The sequence below is a fragment of the Blennius ocellaris genome (genome assembly GCF_963422515.1).
Source record: "Blennius ocellaris genome assembly, chromosome: 6".
Classification (NCBI taxonomy): Eukaryota; Metazoa; Chordata; class Actinopteri; order Blenniiformes; family Blenniidae; genus Blennius; species Blennius ocellaris.
This window is the reverse complement of record NC_137655.1, coordinates 5,911,771-5,927,348: the sequence shown is the minus strand read 5'-3', so window position 1 is coordinate 5,927,348 and position 15,578 is coordinate 5,911,771. Positions and strand designations below refer to the sequence as shown.

The following is a 15,578-nucleotide window of genomic DNA, read 5'->3' as shown; positions in this document are numbered from 1 at the left end:
CAGTTTTGAATTACTTACAGTTGTTAATGTGTGTGAGATTGTGTGTTAACCTTGTGATGAGAAGGCCGACTTGTCCATTTTGTGAATATCCACTTGATCAGTGTTGACCCTATAACTCCAGTGTGAATTACAGCAGCTATTGGCAATGGATTAACTGCAAATGGACTTGACTAGTATACCTTTAGCTGTCTCAAAGTACTATAATGCATTCATACACACACGCACACACACAACTACCAAGCAAGATGCTCAATCTTCCTACAATTCAGTGTCCGGTCCAAGGACCAAGGATAGAACCACCAACACTGGAACTGGAGGACCTGCTCTGCCACCACAGAAATGTGTCTTTTCTTATGTTGGTGTTGAAAATTTTTTTCAAGTTATTTTCACTGCCTGGAGTTTTGCAGAATATCAAGCAGTACTGATTCATTATGGGCATTCTTATCTGGTGACTGGTTTGTAATTTCATGAGAAAACATTGTTTTTATTGTGAAAGCATGAGGACTTAATCTCACACTGCACAATGTGGATGAAGCTCTACTGAAAGAGTCAATAGTTAAGATAAAAGTGTCGAACAGTTTGAGACAGTTGAGGTATGTCTGACATGTATTGATGAATATAAAAAACGACTGATGTGAGGTGTCATAATTCTGCAAATATCATGAACTTTGCTAATAAGTGTGAGAAAAGCTCAGATGCCTGTTTTTAATCGCTAAGATTTATTAAATTTTTTTGACCAATGATGGCTTACTATGTCTAAGAAGATGTATTTTTTAAAAGGTGGCACAATTTTCTCCTGAATAATAGATTCCATACACAAAGCAGTTTATCAATGTCGCAGTGGAAGATTTATTCTCTATAATGAAATGTAGTGAAAGCCAACAGCAGGACTTAAAGGAACACAGCATGTAGAGAGAAGGCTCTGCTGAAACTCACCATGGTGTCTACATGTTTGAGCGGGAGGTCGCTGCTCGGCGCCTGTGCAGAAACGACAAAGAAAACACAGATCAACACTTGGCATTACACTTCACGTCGGTGCGTTGGGTCATTGGGTAGTGTCACGTCGTGTCATCTCCTGTTGAAGTCACACTATGCACCATTCTTTGCCCTAATGTGGCCTGGAGCAGAGTGGGACTCCACCTTGAATGCGTGGGACCATCTATAATCCCTCTGTGCAAATATTTACACAAAGAGACAAGTCTGCTTCCATTAGCCAAGACCGGGGAGTGTAGCTCTTTTTCAATGCCATATACAGCTATGTACAGAGACGGAGAGAGAAAGGAGGAGAGAGTGGGAAAGGACTCGATCGTTGAGAGAGAAAAGAGGAGGCATGGATTCAGCGAAGGAGGGAGAAGGAGAGAAAAGTGAACACAGAGTTTCAGAAGAGGATGAGAGAAAGAATCAGATTAAACTCTGGGTGGGAAAGGGGTGTCCAGAGGGAGGGGATGAAGGTAAAAGCTTAGTTTTATGACAGCCGAAAGGAAATCATCAAAGTTGTAAGTGATGTCATAAGCCTACGTGGACCAACTCCAGAATAACACACACGCAGATGTTACTCACTCAATGAAGTATTGGTTCTGTCATTTCAAGGCCAAGGACTGGTGAGGAATATAAGGTGAAACATATTGCAACCAGAAAGTAGTAGTATGACTGAAACAATGCAAAACTTCAATCCAAAGTCAGAAACATGGAACTATGTGAAGTGGTTATCATTATAGTTCCTATTCTATTGATCGAAGAAGGACATTTTCTACTGACCCAAGCTTCGGAAATATTGTAAATTCCTACTAAAACATGTTTTAAAAAAGAACCACGACGGGACAAATGTCAAAAATGACCATTTAGAAAGCTTGAAGAGAAAGAGGAAGAAAGTATATTATATTGATCCCTTTGGGTCAAGCACTTCTCTATTAATCTTAATCACACGGGTGGTCCATCTTGAGATAAGGGGAGTTTATTGTAACACTGTGTAAAAGAGCCTTGAGCACACAACAGTCTTTCAAGAAACATCAAGCAGTTTTCCGCGATCCATCAATCGACTGTGGCTTCGCTGGTAGAGTGGGTCGTCTTCAAATGCAAGGTGGCGACTTTACTTCCCCTTCCAGCCTTGGTCATATTTCAAGAGTTCCCTGAGCAAGAAATTAAACCATAAATTGCTCCTAACGGATGTAAAGTGCCTTGCATGTCAATTTCCAATCTCCCATCAATACATCCACCCAACCTATGTAAGTGCTCTATGCAGGCTCACGTTATTGGCAGCTGGAGCCTTTCCCAACTGACATTGAGAGAAGGCAATTTACACTGATCATGCATAACGACTGACAAACGCACACTGTACACAAAACTCATTGAAACGAGCCAGGCCAGTCAAGGGAACAGCATGAACTGATGAAGCCATTTGGGTAAAAAGCACAACATCTTCAGCTTGTTTCAAATAGTCCGAGGTGCCTTCTACCTGGACTGATGGGAATGTGCACAGACGCCCAATTTAGGGTCACTTATGAACCTGACATTCAGTTCTACAGAACAGGGAGAACATGCAAACTACTCAAAAAGACCTCATCTCATTTGAAGTAAATGAAGTTTTGTTTATACAAGGGAAATCAGGCGTTGGGAACATCCAGAGTTCCAGCTGTAGAACCGACGCTCAGATATTTCTTTGGGCTGAGGATGGAATTCCCCTAAACACAAGCCATGTATGACGGATTTAAAGTTTTTGTAAAGGTTGAGTTACTTCCTTCACACACACAGTGTCTCAATCGTATGAGTTCTTACAGAAAATCTTAGCAAATATGTCGGGACCAGTGTGGATTACAATGGACACGGCAGTTTGCAGCAAATCCAACAGAAGTTGAATATTTTCAACTGAGGAATCACATCCATCTGGTAGACCAGTGACAATTTCAAGCAGCAGGAGGGCAATCATGGGACTGATGAAAGATTAAACAGTCCGACAGTTTTCTTGCCTTCTGGATGTGCTGCGCTGAGTTGATGTTAACATTATGTGTCCTGCTGAGAACGGCCTCGCTCGTGCAATCATTGTTCTCCAAAACAATGCGCAAGCAATATGCACACGTTGTTTTCTTCACCCTGCCAGAACCTTTGTTCATTTATTATACACAAAAGCATCTGTTTTGAAGCTAATTCATAAATTATATCCAGTCTGAGGATTATTTACACCCTCCAGGCACAAATAACTTAAAAGTTTTGCTAATTTTGAGCATTTTGTGTATCGCAGTACCGTTGTGAAACTTTCTTTCATCACCTTCCGTGTGATTCAGTTTCTCACTGAGGTGTTTTTTTTTTTAAACTTTCCCAACAACAATGGAGCTCTTGTGGCACAGAGGGTTCAGATATATCCAGCTGTGGTTTCACACATACATTTTTTAGTAGAATAGCTCATTGTTTCACAATTCGGATGTGAAAAAGAATGTGGATGAACAAGTGAAGTGCAGCATTGGTAAACTCATGGCTGAGAAAGCAGCGCTGGTTTAGGTGGTGACCAGTGCAGAGCCTCACACAGAGAGCCGGGCTGTGACACTGAAGATGCTCTGCTTCTGGAGAGGAATATAAACAGAAAGAAAAAAAAAAAAACGCAAAACAGTAAATTATAGTCTGACAGTGAAGGCCCCAGAATACAGACTCCACACACCCAGACTAAACCACCAGACTAGGGAGAGCCACCCCAGGCTGGCTGAAGCTTCACGTTCACCCACTGACCTCCACCTTTTTAAGAACAGCCCAAGAAAACACGTTGAAGTTACCGATCCCAGCCTCTGTGTCGGTCACACGGGTCTTCCTGGTTCAGCTGGGTGTTATACACAAGACCCGTGCTGGGCGGAGTTGCTTCAAGGAACGAAGAACACAACACACGGACCTCGGAGTTGAATGCAGACTGTGGATTCGCTGCGAGGCCACATCTTGCTGCCGCAGGCATTTTCACACAAATAGGGCCTATTGTACCAATCCCCAGAAAAACACTCACCGAGACCAAACAGCTCCACCCGATGATATACTCTAACATGTGCGTTTCCGATTCCTGCAATTGCAGCCAGATGGCTATGCGTGTGTGTGTGTGTCCATGTGTGTAAGTGTGTGTTGTCGTGAGGGCTCCGCCAGCGCGCCAAAGCCTGGGAAGTTGTGGATCAGCAAAATGACCCTGTGCAGCTCCTCTCCACCAGCTTCAAAGGAAACATCTGAGGGGGATTTTTTTTACATCAGTACCAGCATTAATATTGTTCATTAAATGAAGACAATTCCTCATCTCACCAATTCAAGGACAGAAACGGGCCTTGTTTACAGATGTTAACTTCACTAAAGCTAAATTTTTAATTGAGAGGTCTGAAACCTTTATGACCAAGAGAGGATTTTCACAATTTTACACCAAATTAAGTTTGTCTGGAGCCAGAAAACATGCTAATTATATGAAATTAAGAAAAACAACAAACATATATATTCAAATAGGGCAGTTGCATTCATGAAATGTCACAGCTAGAATTGACATATATTTCATAACAATTTTTGCTTTTACCATGTTTTTTTCCAGATTTTCCCTCTCTTTCCATAGATTTTCCTTCTTAGGCCATTTAGCTGTTTACAGTCACTGTGTGCTTCCAATTGCCAGAGTAGTTTGAGCTATACCAGCATTTCCCCTTTTTTCTTCATTTCTTTTTATATATTTTTTTCTGTTTGACATTTTTCTATTTTTTTCTTAATTTTTTTTCTATGTATATCCATTTCCTTTTTCTTTCTTTTCCGGAAAAAAAGTGGTACAATCAAATTTAATCATTTCAGCTTGACCATTCTTCCTGTTTATTTTTTTTTTCACAGATTTTAAACATTTTTAGCAAATCCATTGATTTTGGCTGTTGCCGTTGTTTTCCTTATTTATCCGGTTTTCGTCTGGAGATGAGGCCAGTTTTGAAAATTAGTGTGGACTGTAAATAAAACACAGCTGAATACAAAATGTTTATTTATAAATAATATCCAGAAAGCTTCAGGGAGCCGCTACAGAGGAGGTGAAGATCGTTGCAGACCTCTGGTTTAAGTGATAAAAACATTCAGCTTTGAATTTGGACTCACAATAACATTCAGATTCCGCGTCGAGAGGACAGGATGTTTGTTTGTAGGGTGTTGTTGCGTTATGTTTGGCTGAAGACATTATAAACTAATCCAACACAATTAACACAAATGTTCACCATCACAACCTTCTGCCACTATAAACCAAACTTCATGTGAGATATACAGTGAAATGTCATCGTCAAGTCATGAAGAGCACGGAGAAGACATAAAGTCAAAGTTAAAATCAAACTATTATTATCTTACCTGTTTTGAATTAATGCAGCAAATACAAAGAGTAAACTGAGGGGAGTGTTTTAATTAAGTTCCTTATACCTCTACTTTGTTCAAAAATAATTTTACTTTCGCCTTTTCAGACATGTAGGTTTTTAAAACACGTTTTTTACATGTTTCCATCTCCATCTTATTAGCGTCTTATAAGCTAGAGTCATAGACCTGCTTTTACATCCACACTTTTCTTTCAGTCAGTCTGAATTCTTTCACTTTGACGGAACAGATTATTATCTCATAATATCCCGGATCTGTATTCTTCAAGAGAAACACTGTTTTATTTATGTCTACTGTCATGTGTTCCCTTGCGAAACTAATACTTCTCAGCAACTAAAGGATTTAGTATCATTCTTTTTGCACACTGCAACCACTTCAACCAAACATAAAAATGTCAGCAACAAAGCAGGCAGTAACAGACTCTTCAAACACAATCATACTTAAACCTAATTACAACAGAATAAAAGGGGAAAAAAGGAACATTGATCTGTGGCCACCTGCAAAATCAGTGAAAGTAGAAAACTCTGTGCTATTCTGGTCAGTGGTTAAATATCTTCTGATTCCCCGTAGTTATCGGTCTGACAGTAATTCCATTAAGTTAAAAAAATATGAAGGTTCTGATTTTCTAACTCTTTGGCACATCCCCTCGCTCAGAGCCACACCGTCATCCTGAGCCAAGTCAGCTGAGCATCATGTTGGATTTGCTCTCATGATGGAGGCTAAATGCAGGTTGTTGTGGCAAAATAGTAACAGAAAATAATGAGAAAACTGTGAAGCCTGACCTTTTGCCTTAAAATAGAATAAGTTCTGTGATTCAGTGGTGGGAGGGATAAGTTCAACACATGCCAGCGGCTGAATTCTGTCAGACTTTACTGACTACAATGACAAGGAACATCTTATACCCGTTGTGATGAGCGTGTATTACGTACATCCGCTAAGGAAGAAACCAACACAAAGACACTGTTTTTTTGTTGTTGTTAGCTTTAAAATGTGGACTTTATTCAAACTAACATTAGCTACTGGCGGAAATAGAAACATTGCTGTTCCGCCTACAAGCGCGAACTAGATATGACCTGATACTCTGATTTAAATGCTCATTAGTGTCTTATTACAGTAGAGAGAGAAATTATGACACATGCAGACAGAGATGCATTTGGTTCATCTTTTGGTGATTTGGGTTTTTAAACCTTGCAATAGCTGTGGCTATATGAACCGTAAGTAATCAGATTAAACACCGATCTGATTAAAATAGCCTGATGTAAACAGTGAAATTCAGATCGTACAAGGCCTTGTAAAATTTATGCCGGATAAATTTGATATCTTTTGTCATGTAAATCACCACGTGATGCTTCAACAAGTGTTTGCAAAGAAGCACAATGAGGCAATCCGGAAGACAATGTTGACTCATTGTTTGAAAAATATTATTAGATGTATTCACTGTTATGATGCTATTGTTCATGCATATACACCCAAACATTGATGTGACCACTATATGTATTGCTCCTGAAAACAAGACATTCTGAGTTGGCATCCAGAAAGAAAGAATTCCAGCAGATTGACAAAAAAAAACCCAGACCAGCTAGTGACCTAACTGCAGTCTCACGGGCCTCCATCCACAGTTGGTGTCAGGAAGCATTGCTGCAGTGGCGACAAGCTGAAAGCTAAAAGCTCCCACAGGTTTGTCATAACAATCATCTTCTTTGCTAATGTATGTTTGGTTTGTTTCACACTAATGAGAAGCGGTTGTGTTGGTTTTCTCTGCATACTCAGGTTTCCTCTAGCAATTCAAAACCATGCATGTTAAGGTTTATTGATGATTCTCTTTGTGCGTGCCTGATTGTTGTTTGCATACATTACCGCTGTGATGGACTGTTGAACTTCCCGGGATGTGCGCTACTTCATACCACAAGCAAGAATTGGGTCCATCGCACTCATGATCTTTGTCTGAACTAAGTTGGTATACAAGGCTGGACGACTGGCTTCATGACATTTGATTGAAATCTGACTTAACTTCAAGAATTCAAGCATAATGGAGACTAACAGAAAGCAATACAGTATTCGACTGGAGGCTAGTATATTTGGTGTTTTGTTCTTTTTTGCAAATTGTTGCATGTTGTCAAGTTTTCTTTCGTGTCATTTGATGATTTTTCCTTAATATAACCTTAAATAAACTAATATAAGAACAATATTTCCTTCCATGGACACTGACGATCCCGGTCATCAATACTTTTCCCAGCTTAGGGTTTTGTAGGTTGCAGCAAATCCCAGGTGACTGTGTGAAGGCAGTGTACACCCTGGAGAGCTCATCAGTCCATCGCAAGGCAAAGACCGGATATCTAGAGCCACTAGTTAACCCCTAAGGCTTCTTGTTAAAATTAAGTACCTACCTTTGGGTCGCTGCTTACACAAAAATTGAAACAGCACTTTATGAGTGGTGCACAAGCACACTTTGAACATGGCGAACAATTGTTCTGCTCATGGTTGAGTGGATCCATAACAACAACAATGGAGGATTGAGAGTGCTGGTTCCGCTCACTCTTCTGAAACTAACAGCTTCCCCAATAAAGTCTACATTTGCTAACATTTACTGCACCATCATCTGCATAAGTGGTGACATATTTCTAAGATATATCCGATGCTTGGTATACTTATACAAAGATGATATACTGCTAAGAAAGAGCTTGTATGTTTACATTATACAGTCCTCTGCATACTGGATTGCTTGCCTGCATAACAAAACCACAGCACCAACTTGTGGCAAATTAAATATGCTGGTTCCGGTCGTGTGAACACAAAGTCCTGGCCTGCAGGCGACGCTACAATAGATTAGCATTAATGTGCCACAACAGGTCTGCGTCTGTCCAGGGACAGAGTGTCACACAGATGATGATGAGATTGCCGTGGATGCAGCCACGTGTCCGGCTGGTCCGAGCGCGGTGAGCTGGAGCACGGCACCTCATCTCCGCTGCCACTGTGCCATGCGCTTTCCTTCACGTGAGCACAGCAGCTCCTCTGAGCAATTATAGGTAATTATAGCCTCGCTTCTTTAAGGGAAGGCAGAGGTAGTCGAGCAAGCTGGGAGTTTCCTCCAGAGAGAGAGAGAGAGAGAGAGAGAGAGAGAGAGAGAGACAGAGAGAGAGAGAGAGAGAGAGAGAGAGAGAGAGAGAGAGAGAGAGAGAGCGCCTCATGGGGAAATGGCACAGGGCTAAATATACAGTGGTGCGTCTTCAGAGCTTGAGACACAGCCCATTTCGCTCGGCCCGGGGAGCTCAGTGTGGACAGAGGAGCGGTTTATGTCACCGCCTTGGGTGTGTGGATGTGGGTGGGTGGATGGATTCAGTGTTTAGTGAGCCGGCTGTACGCAATACACTGACAAACCCGGAATGAAGAAAAACAAAAAGAAAAAACTTTTGTGGCCACGAAACATTGACAGCATGAACCATAATTGTAAGGCATGTGTTCATGATTCTCTGTGTGTGTGGGATGTGTGTACACTCATTTCAGGTGCTTGATGAATGAAAAGTGTCAGTTTTTGGAGTTGTTCCCTGGCTCTATGTATGCGGTCGGGATTCAGACTGAGGGCCGTCATCAGTCCGGTGTTTTTATTGCTTTCTTTGGGCAAAACCAGCCATGATATAGATCATTCACAGCAAGGACTCAAGTGTCTTAGTATGGTTTTCTTCCAATAAGACAGAGACTCCCAAGAAAGCATTATCCCCCCCCACAAAATAGCAACAAAAGATGTTTAGATTTTTTGGAATAGATTGTGTATTTTCGCAGGCTTTCACGTAACACTTAGCAAGCCAACACATGTTTTAAACTAAAGCAGTCATGAAGCCACCATGGGTAATGGTAATGGATTACAGAGGAGAAGTAAGGTGCAGTTACTCCTCTCCGTGTGAGACACAAGTTGACAGGCAGATCACAGGACACCTCTGAGAGCTCCGGGCTCTTATAAACAATGGTGCCTTCTAGTGGGAAGAAGCACAAACAGCAGGACCAGAGACAGCGGCTGACACCAGCGACGCCTCACCTGAACACAACGTGACACAAAATGCAGCGTCGACTCTTTGTGTCCCGCTCCACAAGTCGTTGCAGCTTTTGCCGTCACGGACGGGTTTCATAGCCGTCCTTTTCAAAGCAGGTGCACACTGCGAGCATGTTTGTTTGCCTTCAAAGTGAAAGCACAGCTGTTTGGCAGAGGTTTTTCTTCCCACTCGAACCGGCCGCCTTAAAAGGCAATCCTGCTTCACGGGTGCGAGCATCCTCAGAGGCACTTTGTCTGAAGTATGAGCCATTGCTGAGTTTTCTCCGTAAATTCTGCATGTATACAGAGGGAATGTACACACACATTCACACGCAGTGGAACACGCCAGAGAAATGGCTTTGATCTGCATCGCATCTCTTGTCAGCACATTGAAAATGATGATACTTGTGTTGATGTAGTGTTGATCTTTTCTCATGTTTCAATTTAACTTTTTGATTTTAACAATGAGAAGGCCCCAGGTTTGAGTCCAAGCTTGGCTCTTCTGTGAGGTTGTTTGCATGTTCTCCCTGTGCCTACATAAAAAAAATTAAAAAAAACATGAATTTCAATATACAAGCTGTCTCCGAATGATCTCCAAGTTTGAAATACAAGTATGTGTTGCCGTCTGACCTATCCAGAGTATAACTTGCCCTGTCCCGCTGTTATCTGGGATTAAACTGTGTGAAACAAGAACCACACTGTGGCAACACATCAGAGGGACAACAATCAACACAGAGCACACATCATCTCTGATTCTAAGCCTTTCAGGAAGGTGGATCAAACATGAGGCCCGTGGGTCAAAACCCGCCGACAAGAGATCCAAATCTATACTGCGATACTGAGACCAGAGTTGGGACATCAGTGCTGCTGCCATAAAGGGGAGCTACCACCCTGCTACTTAAACTAGCCTCAATGTCATGCTGTCGGGGGGAATTTATTAAAACACCCATAATGCAATGTCTATAGAAGACATCTTTTTTTGGACATCTGACCATAATTTGCATCAGAAGGTTTAATAAAAATTGGCTTTATGTTAAGATTGTATTGATCTTCTGTAGAAACTATATAGACATTTCATTATGTATCTATCCTCTGTGCAACAAAGAAAAATGATATCGGTCGGTCCCACTCAAGATGAAATTGGGCTGAATATGACCCCTGAACTAAAATGTGTTTGACACCGATGCTTTAAGGAAAATCACGATGACTCATGTCCATTATCTGAAGACATAACTACTACTTGGTTAACTCAAACTCTTACCTTAAGCTTTACATTAAAACGCCTCATTTAACAAAAAATGTAGTTGTTTTCATTATGGGGATTTCAATTTCTGTCCCCAGAAGTCTGCAACAAGTGACCCCCCCCCCCCCACACACTCACACACACACGCACACACACACACACACACACACACAGTTCCTCTCTCATGCCCCGAGCTCCTTCATCTGCTGCGTTCACACAGCCATGTCCCTAAAATGTAAACACAGCTCTGAGGAAGGGTGTGTGTGTGTGTGTGTGTGTGTGTGTGTGTGTGTGTGTGTGTGTGTGTGTGTGTGTGTGTGTGTGTGTGTGTGTGTGTGTGTGTGTGTGTGTGTGTGTGTGTGTGTGTTTGAAGTGCGTATGGTCATTCTCCCGTAGCACCAGCATAACTCCAAGGGGCTCCTGACATGCCACAGATCCCCCCCGGACCATAGAAAAGGTGAAGAGGGGGGGGTTAAAAGTGTCCACTCCCTCACTGTGGGAAAAACTCTGGAGCAGGCTGTGACCGTAAAGCACCTCTGACATCTCCATGTTCCTCGCCCCGCCTGACTGATACGGAGCCGGCTGCTCGCTCTGTTATGTAACCGAGAACTGTTTTCCCAACATGTGAGAGAAGGACGGTGTCCCGCAAGGAATCTGCCAGCTATTTCTCACTCCTTCAACGTAACTCAGCAATGACAGCGGCTAATCAGTCACATCCAGGTGAACATGAGATACAGTATAGAGATGAGTGGGCTTCTGTCCACAGTCGACATCAACATAGAAATGTCACAAAAAGCTCTGACAAAGTTGTATTTCTGTCAAAACACAGGATTTCTTTTTTTTTCTTTCTTTTTTTTTTACTTGGATCGCCTCAAATCTGTGATTTGCCACAACATTATAGTAAAAACAAACACTAGGGGACACACCCACTTTCACAGACTATGAAAATAATCGTCGGACCCCACTGTAATCTCTGGTACCCCTTCAGAGTCAAAAACTTCATGTTGGAAACCATTGATCTACAATACAGCTTTTCTTTTTTAACCCCTGACCTCCAAAAACGTAACTTTTTTTGAACAATATGTGAAAATCTTAATTTCCATAATGTTAAAAGCAGTTATACAGTTACGTAAATGACTCACGGGACTTTTTCCCCAGCTGCAGTTGCCATCTATGAATGATTACAATTGAAATGTCTCATGTGACGATGAAAATGTGCGGACAAATGTGAAGGGAGCGTCACGTTGCGACCTCACAGCGAGCCATCGGCTGAAGCCTGCAGCCTCTCTCAGCACGTTTGGCTCTCGGCTCTGTAAACGGACTATTTCTGTTCGCTCTCATGACGTCACCGCTGGATACAAGAAGCAGCTGTTTCCAGCAGAGAAAAGTCCCGATGAACCCACTGTACTCAGAGGCAGACAAACGTGAAGCTGAAAAACCCATTTCACCCTCACGAGGCGGTGAAAACAAACAGAACAAAGAATATGGTGGATAATAGAAGACGAGTGTATTTAAACTTTAGTAGTACGGTCACCACTACAATCTTTTAAAAACTAGAGGTGAAAAAAAAATCAGCTATCATGTCATCTGAAGCCGATACACTGCTTCACCGAACATCCTGTTGTTTTTCATGTGTGGAGAAGCTATTTTGCTCCTGGTGAAACGTTTTGGTGCAACACAAGCAGAAGTCTTCTCTGCGAAGCACCAGAAAAGACTCTCATTGTTCCGGGCCGCCATAAATAATCAGCCCTGAAGCTGTGTTGTGTTAAGTTTCCACAGGATAGTTTTTTTATTTTGTTTTTTTCACTTGCTTCTCGTTTTTAAGCTATTTGAATCAATCTAAAGAGTAAAAAAGAAACATGAGATATTTCTGTTGTAAGGAAAAAGTTTGATATCACAAGTGGTTATGACTCATTTTCATATAAAGAGTTTAAAATTATTTTTAGATTTGTGAGAAAATCAATTAATTATATCCGGGATATTTACCTGGTTGGGATTAACACATGTTAGTGTAAATAATTTTTCAGTTTCAGGTGATTTAAACCATAACTTTTTTTTTTAGTGATCTGTAAATGGATGTGAGTCTGCTGCTTTTTATTCCTGCTTTAAAAATTAAATAAACAACACAGCGTGTTTTGATTAAATGCTCAATGCTCAACTAAATTAAACAGCTCATAAACATTGTGGCTGCCGTCTTAAGAAGAAAAATACCAGGTCCAAATAAACACGCAAAGCCTCGGCTAACGTACGGTACTTTTAGTTTATTCCCAGCAACAATATACTTTGGAAAATAATATTATGCTCGGCACACCGCTAAAATATTAAACAGAAACAGTATGGAGCATGTCAGATTCCAAAAGTGAATGGGTTTTGTGATGAATAGAATGAATATTCACCATTCACTCACACAAACACACCAGTAGTGTGAAGAAAAGTTGGATGATGTAGTGTTGGGACAAGTTTACCCGACAGCGTTTTCATGTGAAAACAGAAAACATTGTGTTTTGATTTTCGGTGCTCGGAGCCCCTGAAAACAGCAACGATGGTGAAACTTTTTGAAAACACTCCATCTCCATGGAAACGAGGAGAACGCAACTTTTCAAAAACAGTTTTCAAAGTGGAACTTTTGGAAAATGACTGTGTTGTAGTCGATGCTACATTAATAAAGTTGAATTAAATTGAATTGATTTCATTAACATGCATTTATAGCTCGTCATTACAAGTTACTTATTCCAGCTCTCACACGTCCTTAAATACATTGACTGGTAGAGGAAATTAAATGTCAGCAGGTTAAAAAAAAGCAACTGATAAACACTGTGAGTCACCGAGAGCTGCCAAAGCTGCAGTGACCTGTCACTTCCGCCCAAGACACAAAACTGTCCGACACATCCCCACCAAATACAGCAAGTCACTGTGTGGATGAGTGCATGATTCAAACCCCATTAGTCTTCTTGGAGTGGGGATGGGGATTAGTTGTTGAGATTTTTGCTTTAGGTTTTAGTTCAAAATGAGTGGAAACGTGTAAAATTGATCTGAGGTTTAAAATCCATAATTTCAAATCGTCTGTGGCAAACAATAACACAGTTTTAGTATTGTTACACATACTTTAACCTTTTTTGACGGGTACCTAGTCAGTTCGCCACAGATTTTTCCAATCTGTCGATCCATCTTTTTGAACTCAGATTAGAAACGTGTTCATGCACAAGGGGAACATGCAAACTCTACTCACAAAGGCCCTGCAAGCAGAATCGAACCTGTCGAGTCAGTTAAAATACATGAATGTGTTGCAACAATCCAATTTTATATATTCCTACATTAACTCCATAGCTTCACTTTGTGGATAGAAGAATCTCTGAACTATGTGACATGCTCCGCACCACCTCAACGATAGCGTAGCCACAACTCCGGGACAAACTGTGGCCGAGGTTGAAAGAAACCAGCACAGCATGTTTGTAGGTAACAAGATACTAACAGTGGTTGCTGTGTAAAACTCTCACGCTTTGTCCGGCAAAAAAAAAAACCCACCCGGCCAGACGCCCAAGTGTGGCATTGTTTGTGTAACACTATATTACGGCTATGCCACAACTACTGCAGGACAACGCTCATAATCTGCAGCCACAGGATTGCCACGTCTCATCGAATGTGTGAAAGCCTCGGGCCGGGCTCGAAGCTGGAAACATCCGATCCGAGTGGAGGAAACCACAAGCACAAAGCTCGGGTCGATGGCTGCAACGAGGAGGAGGACGAGTTTGGAAGGCCAGACCAGGCCAAACGATCCGGGGGGTGACCGCAGTCTGAACCGACACGTCTTCTGACGGTATTTGGTGACACTGGTACGAACGGCGGGGAGAGAAAATTACTGCTTAGCGTGCAGACGAGTCCATTATGGTAATGAGTCTGAGCAAACGGGACGGGAATTGTATCGCCTCCCCGACTTAGTGGGATGACTTCATAAAACTGGAGTTTACAAGCCACCATTTACTTGTAATTCTGCACTGCAAACCGAAAAACTCGGTTATTTTTAACCACATAAATTACAAGCATATGCACAAAGTGTCGTATTCGGAAGGAAAATTAGTTTTCATGAGTGTATTACTTTGATTTTAGTGCAAAATCTTGGTTTAAATGGCACCTTTTTTTTTTTTTAAACAAAAGATGGATTAAATAAAAATAAACCATTCATCCATCTTCTCTATCCACACCCGCCATATGCAAACTGCAGAGGACTGACTGAACTGACATGAATTATCTTTCGGCCAATTGTGAAAGAAAAGCCAGATTAATTGCAATTAATTCCCAAAAATTATGTAAATAATAAAAAAAAAAACTGAAGGGAAAAAAAGGCTTACTGACAACTGATGCAATTTAGGGGACAAGAAAAAGAGCACTGTTATTGGAAGAACAACTCACAAGAACATTAAAATAATCCGCTTAAATAGTGTGTTTATCATGCAGCGCCAATCCACTATTACATTCAGATTTTAGCCAAATTAGCTGATAATCTGGAGAAAACCAGTGCACAGGAAGAACAAGGAAACTTCAGAAACACGAAAATCTCGTCCAGATGTAAAGTGAACTAGTGGCTCTAAATTTCCCATACGAGTGAATGTGAGCGTGTGCTAGAAGCCATCTGGGATCAGCTCCAGCCGCTGCAACTCTGAATTTGATGAAGTGGTATAGAAAACGGATGAACAGTCATCAAAGTAACGTTGAATTGTATTTCAGCCGTTTCAGGAAAAATTCTTCAGTTCTGGTGCCTAACCAGCTCTTTTGCCTCAATCCAAACGGAATGCCTGCAGAGAAAAAGCTCCGCACAGCGTCTTTATGTGACATCCAGCATAAACTTAATACATCTAGATTATCACGTAGCACACGCAAGAAGCGCTAACGTTCCAAGCCTGGCACTCAAGTGAAAATGAAAGATGTCTATTTTCTGTTCCTGCGTTCCCGGAGAAGTGGGAT

At 41.4% G+C, this 15,578-nt stretch overlaps 1 protein-coding gene across 16 annotated transcripts in view; it reads right to left on the bottom strand.

The window, feature by feature from the left end:
• Nucleotides 1-15,578, bottom strand: part of tns1b (tensin 1b) — a gene marked incomplete at its 5' end in the record, with an annotated part of 183,720 nt that overhangs the window by 63,055 nt on the left and 105,087 nt on the right. For all 16 annotated transcript variants that reach the window (XM_080498037.1, XM_080498042.1, XM_080498028.1 and 13 more), the window contains one exon: nt 937-978. In XM_080498037.1, the coding sequence (XP_080354163.1) occupies nt 937-978 (42 nt within the window). The remainder of the gene's footprint in view (nt 1-936; nt 979-15,578) is intronic.